We start from the raw sequence: 6,000 nt of genomic DNA on the forward strand, positions 1-6,000 counted from the left end.
TCTTTTATTGGATATTAATTGGTGAATATATTGATATTAAAATCTTTCAATAAAAGCTAAGCAAAAAGCTTTTTGAACGAACGTGATTGAACCATACAGCTGAGGATTCACTCTGGACCTTTTGGAGGGAAAAGTCTCGTTTTTATTTTGACTTTCAATTATTTTGTGAAATCTAGTTTAAAGTGGAATAGGATAGTGCTATTGTGCCTTAATCGAAGATTAAAACGCAAAGTTATACGAATCTCGAACTAAAATACCCGTATCGACCCGTTTTAGTCAATCCAAACACGCCGCCTCAAATTGCCTATCCTTTTTGAGGCGGCCATATTTACAAAAACATAATTAAACGAAGATATGGCTCAAAGGACTTATATCCAAGCCAAAATTATTAATAAAAAAAAACATACAGCTGATCGTCAATGTCAAATGTAATTTTTAGGTTATGTATATCGCAAACTAAAATTATTTGATAATTAATGGTTTTTGTGAAATACTAGAAAGTATAATGAAGAAAGTACAAGGATACGATTCATTTCAGCGTATAAACTATTTATACCAGGTGAGTTTGTAGTAGACAGAAATTATAATGTAATTGTTATTTGGTAACTTTTGTACATTTGTATTGTTTTTAGGCCAGTAAATGTATAGCTGAGAAGCATCCAGAGCTCTCATCTTATTATGGGAATCTCATCGTCAATCTAGCTAAAAAAAATGTCCTCAAAATGTAAGTATGGTTCGGAAGAGTTTTATTATTAACCATACAAGTACTGCCACCTTACCTATTTCTGCAGCCAAGCAGTAATGTTAGCATAACTGCATTCCAGTTTTGAAGGGTAGGGGTACTGGTCATACAGGTGGTAACTGCAGGCACATGGACCTTGTCAACTTATGTCTCAGTGTGACGGGCGCAGTGGCAACCCTGAGATCTTTGCGATTTAAAGTTGAGTGGCACTGCAACTGTTATGGACAAGCATTTAGCTTACTATCAGGTGCTTGACTCATTCATCCTGGCACGTGATGTTACAAAAAAAAGCTCTTCCTCGCGTGTTTAGTCAAGCTATTTTCGATATGCGACTCGTTAGTAATTGCTAATCCTGTCATTCGAATGTCAAATTAGCAACCTACTAATTTTCGTATTCGAATGATTTGAATGATCATTCATTACTAATTATTAGTATTAATGGTATTAATCCATAGATTCCAAAGAGCATTTCTGCCCGTGATCATCTAGCCCTCTCTGACATATGGTAAACACTGTAAATGTGACGGGGACAGGGATATTTTCTGGTATGGACATGATGAATTAGGTGTTCCGATATAATAATCATTCGGCTCGTGCACCCAACCGACTATAAGGCATTCGGTATTGATAAATCATTCAACTCGAGTCGAATGATTGTGCTTGGACTCAGCTTATTCGAATGATTTGCCCATTCGAATGATTAGTATTAGTAACATTCAAAGTCGCGCATCGCTACAAGCTAATTAATGCACTTTTCTTTTGATCTGTATCGAGATAACATTCACACAAGATGTTTGAGGTATAAAGTTCACTGTGGTAGTGTCTTTGTTTCGTATAACACAATTTTTCACTGGAATTCATTAATGTCTTTAAGAACGCAATTGTTCACTCATGAAAGTACACAGTTAATTTAAAAAAAATCTACTAAATTTCACCTACTGCTTGGTGCAGGCTTTGTGCTACTTTGTGCCATCCATTGCAATCTTTCAATTTTGCAAAAGATTACCATTCTGGCATACTTTGCTCACATTTATTTACAATTTTTTTTTTGTTTTATAGGCATCCAGAAATTAAACGTCAAATCTGCAGGAAATGCCGTTGCATACTTATGAACGATTCTACAGCAATAATAAAAATGAAGAATAAAAGACAATCAAACATTATAGAGTGGACATGCAAAACCTGCAGTACAAAAAAGTCTTACCCTATTGCTAAGAAAAAAGACCATAGAGTTTGGGTAGAGAAACCCGAAGCGGTCGTTGAAGTTATCAATTGACAAGAAAAAAAGGAATTTTGTGGACATCTGAGGAAAATGAGAGATTCGACGGCCATTCTTTCATTGTATACAAGTTTATTGTGTCCCATTTTGTGGCTCTCCGGTCTCCCTTCCATTAATTAAAAATAAATACTTAGGTGATTTTGCTAAAGAGTGTGCATAGAAGAGGAGGAAATGGCCGCGCACTTCTTCAAGTCTTCAGCAGATACAAGAGGGTGCTGCGGTTCCTGGAGGAGTTGAGTGGCATGAGTAGAGCCTTGCACCCACCCACTCGCAAAATAGACGCTAGATGTCAAGAATATATTTTTCTTCAATATTATTCTAGTTAGTGAATTAATGAAAAATATAATATTATATCGATGTAAATACCTAATGAGCATGTGTAATTATTAAGATTCTATTAATACAATTGTAGATAACAGATTCGCGTTAGAATTTTCGCCATGTTGCCGCTCTTACCACGTAACGTACCTAATACGTACGAGAAAGTGATGGGTAACCCTGCCACGTCACGCACGTGTGTGCGTACAAAAAAGTCAAGTCAAGCGCAAGTGTTTGCGCGTGTGCAGATAGTGCCTTGCTGTATGTAGTAGTAGTATTAGTAGGTAAATAACTTTCGACCGTTGTGTGGAGAGTCCGGGGTGTGTACCTAAGCTATAATTTAGGTTACGATGGAACTGCCGTATACATTGTATAAAAGGTCCTAAATATAAGAGTTGTTTTTAAAATACTAATAATCTTGCAGGACCAGATTACGAACATCATTAACAACAATTAGTTCCGTGATTTTTGACAAAACACGAAATTGTAGTGCGTTTTTTTGGCTTTCTGAAATCTTAATATCGGGTACCTACGCGAGCCTATTATTGGATATCAGATATTAGGATACTTTTATAAAGGAGAACTTTAAAGCTTTCCATACATGCAATTAATTATTTTTTTATGTTCTATAAAAATCTATATAAGTCTAAAATAGTTTTTTTTTTTATGTTTGAGTGTATTATTTTTTTGAAGAATGTTAAAGTTCTTTAATAGGATCTCTAATAGATGTAATTGATGTTTAAGTTCCTAATTACCCAATCAAAGATTGATTACTGCTAATAAACACAAATGAACAAATTGTTTAATTAGTTTCATTTATTATAATTATTGTCACCTAATATCGTATTGGCAAATAATATTATTGGGACCGTACCGTAACTGGATAGGTGGTTTTAGACAATCTTTTGAAAGTCATTGATTTTTCCCTTTTTTTTCTAAAACGTACTGTAGCTTAAAATATTTAATTAGAATATGAAGAATTTGTATTATTTCGAATAGATCTTAAAATAAAGACTTTCAATTTAAAGTTCGTAAGAGTTGATTAGTATTTTTTTTAAATTAAAAAAAAAAGTATCTGATATTTGGTGCTTCTCCCCTACATGTGTACTAAGTACCTATATACACACCAAATATGATTGTAGTATCACACGTGTAGTTATGCGGAGTTGTGGAAGTAGTTGGTATTACCAACTAAGTGCATATTTCATTACTTGTTAAGGAAGTGGTTTATGGGTTCCCATATAAATTTTAGTAACAAATATTATTTATTGCACAGTCCGCAATTTCATGTAGATTACATGTGAATAAAATATTATGTTGTAACCATGTAGGTCCATAGTAGGGTGTAACTTAATATCTCCAAACTGAACATGACAAACGTATTATGAAGATCATTTTCTTTTTATTAATATGCTTGACAACATTCCTTTTAACGTTTTCGGACTCTTCGAATGTCGTACTGGATCATAAGGAAAATCGGAATCAATTGGAGAATCTAGTGGATATGTCGTTTTTAAAGGTAGCTGAAAACCATGAACTCCCGCTGAACGATTCTCAAACTTCGTCTAATTCGGCGGATGAAGTTGAAAGAAATACGGCTAGTTGGATTGAGGGTGATAAACAAACTAACCATAAAAAGCTTAAAGCAGGAAACTCTGCTTCTGACGCCGAAAGGGTAAGGTATACTTTTGAAAAAGGCATTCGATTGCAACACCACAACAAGAAACCTTCAAAAAAAATTCGCGACAAAATTAGAATATTGAAGCGAATAAAGCATCAAAATTACGAGAAAGACGATAAACACCCTTTGGGTAATGAACACAAAGACAAGAAAGATGTAAAAAAACGTGAAAACCCTCATAAAAAAATTATAAATGACTTTAGTGAGCCTGACCCTATCTTAAACATACCCATGGGCGACAGTGGGCCAATAGCTAAAGAGTTTTTTGAAATTGATCCAGTACTCAATATGGTCCAGAGTAATGTCAACAGAAGGCATTTGGATAAAAATCAGACCTCGGAAAGTTCAGATGAAGAAAGTTCAAGACTGGAGTTTGGAGATTTCCGAGAACAATTCAAAGCATTTTGGTTACAGAAAAAATACGAAGCTTTGAATTCAACAATCCCTGATGGAGATCAAGTTATCATGGGAGGAACACGTAAGACATTGGCAATTAATTCAATTTATGTGACAATTGATTCTGTTGCAGTGATGGTTGTATTGTTTTCAATTATTCATAAATTTTCAATTTTATTTTATAGTTAGCTGATCTTAATTTGGTGGCGTATTTAACAGAAACTTGTAAAGTGAATCAGTTGAAATATTTTACATAGAATTTCAATATTTAAAATTTTTGTTTACCAGGGCCTTGGGGAGTAAAATGTGGAGATGCAAACCAGCACGATATGCCTTGGGGAACCTGCATGTTGCCCATGGAATGTGACGTAAAATATCGTATATACAACGGCGACGTATACTGCGGTCGAACTTCGTTTGTCTGCTGCGCACTGGAAGTCGTCACTTACGACATGTACCAAGAATTTGACGTAAAGTTCGAAGATAAAAGCACGTCGGAAGATTCCGACGAGGCAAACTACGACCGTCAAAGGGCACGTGAAAACCAAAAGAAACGGAGAGAGGCCAGAAAAAAAAGAAAAAAAAGAATTAAAAAGACTAGAAATAATATCACAAGGGAAATGAAAAATATCCTTACTAAGTCGTACGCGAATGCCACAAACCGGAGAAAGAAAAAAGCCAAACAGCTGCAAAGGTTTATTAAGTTTTTAAAGACTGAGTACAAGAAGAATCGGCATATGGTTCAAGATCTTTATGAAGAAGCGACGGTGAAAATTGATGCGGAACTTATGAAGAAACTGTACGATATAAGAGAGATGAATCACAATTTTATGCTTAACCAGACTTTTGCGGATATAGTGGTGAATGGCACAAAGAAAGGTGCAAGAATGTTGATCCAGGCATATCCGGCGCTACAAGAGTTTATTGATAAGACTCCACCCCTGACCCCCCCAATTGTAGGCATGGCAGAAAAAAACAACAATCGTTTCGGTGGTGCACTATCTGAACCCAAAGATAAAACTGGTTTTAAACAGAAGGGAGACTATTTAGAGTACGACGTGCAATATGGATTTCTTTATTACTAGTGTGCTCTTTTGATTTGTAAATACTTTAAACGAATAAGGGTCCATTCCACGGGGCTTTTCTTTTACCGTTTATTTTGTATATATCAATCATCAAGTTAGGTACTTTATGTCAATCCACGAGTCCTCGATAATATTGCGATCGAACTAATTGAGATTTAATAACTTGAGTAAACGGTTTCCTGTCTCTGTGTTTACTGTTTATCAGAACTTTTTACGAACTTATCGAAATTAAAAGTTTAAATTTTTTTAAATTAAATGTATTATGCAACCTCTATCCTGCGTAATCAAATAATTTTTGGTAGGATCATTCTCCAAGAAAATATTAAGGGTTATGGCATACCTACCAATCAGAAAATGTATGGGAAAATATTACTGCATTGGAACATGGGGTGGAGCTACAAAAACTATATTGCTAGAACTTGAAAGAGCTCAAAGGATGCTGTTAAAAATCTGCTTTTTTAAACCCAAAATTTTCCCAACCGAAAGTTTGTACAAAGAC

At 34.9% G+C, this 6,000-nt stretch overlaps 2 protein-coding genes across 2 annotated transcripts; both read left to right on the forward strand.

Moving 5' to 3' along the window:
- Window positions 1-407: 407 nt before the first annotated feature.
- LOC113239953 (ribonuclease P protein subunit p21) lies at window positions 408-3,111 on the forward strand. Its single transcript, XM_026477128.1, has 3 exons — window positions 408-559; window positions 633-724; window positions 1,802-3,111. Exons 1-3 carry the CDS (start codon window positions 506-508, stop codon window positions 2,016-2,018), a joined length of 363 nt encoding a protein of 120 aa, XP_026332913.1. The 5' UTR covers window positions 408-505; the 3' UTR covers window positions 2,019-3,111.
- Window positions 3,112-3,679: 568 nt separating this feature from the next.
- LOC113239950 lies at window positions 3,680-5,773 on the forward strand. The gene is made up of 2 exons (XM_026477125.1): window positions 3,680-4,498; window positions 4,705-5,773. Exons 1-2 carry the CDS (start codon window positions 3,724-3,726, stop codon window positions 5,499-5,501), a joined length of 1,572 nt encoding a protein of 523 aa, XP_026332910.1. The 5' UTR covers window positions 3,680-3,723; the 3' UTR covers window positions 5,502-5,773.
- The last annotated feature ends 227 nt before the right edge of the window (window positions 5,774-6,000 follow it).

The sequence above is a fragment of the Hyposmocoma kahamanoa genome, unplaced genomic scaffold (genome assembly GCF_003589595.1).
Source record: "Hyposmocoma kahamanoa isolate Upper Pololo Valley unplaced genomic scaffold, ASM358959v1 117, whole genome shotgun sequence".
NCBI classification, from domain to species: domain Eukaryota; kingdom Metazoa; phylum Arthropoda; class Insecta; order Lepidoptera; family Cosmopterigidae; genus Hyposmocoma; species Hyposmocoma kahamanoa.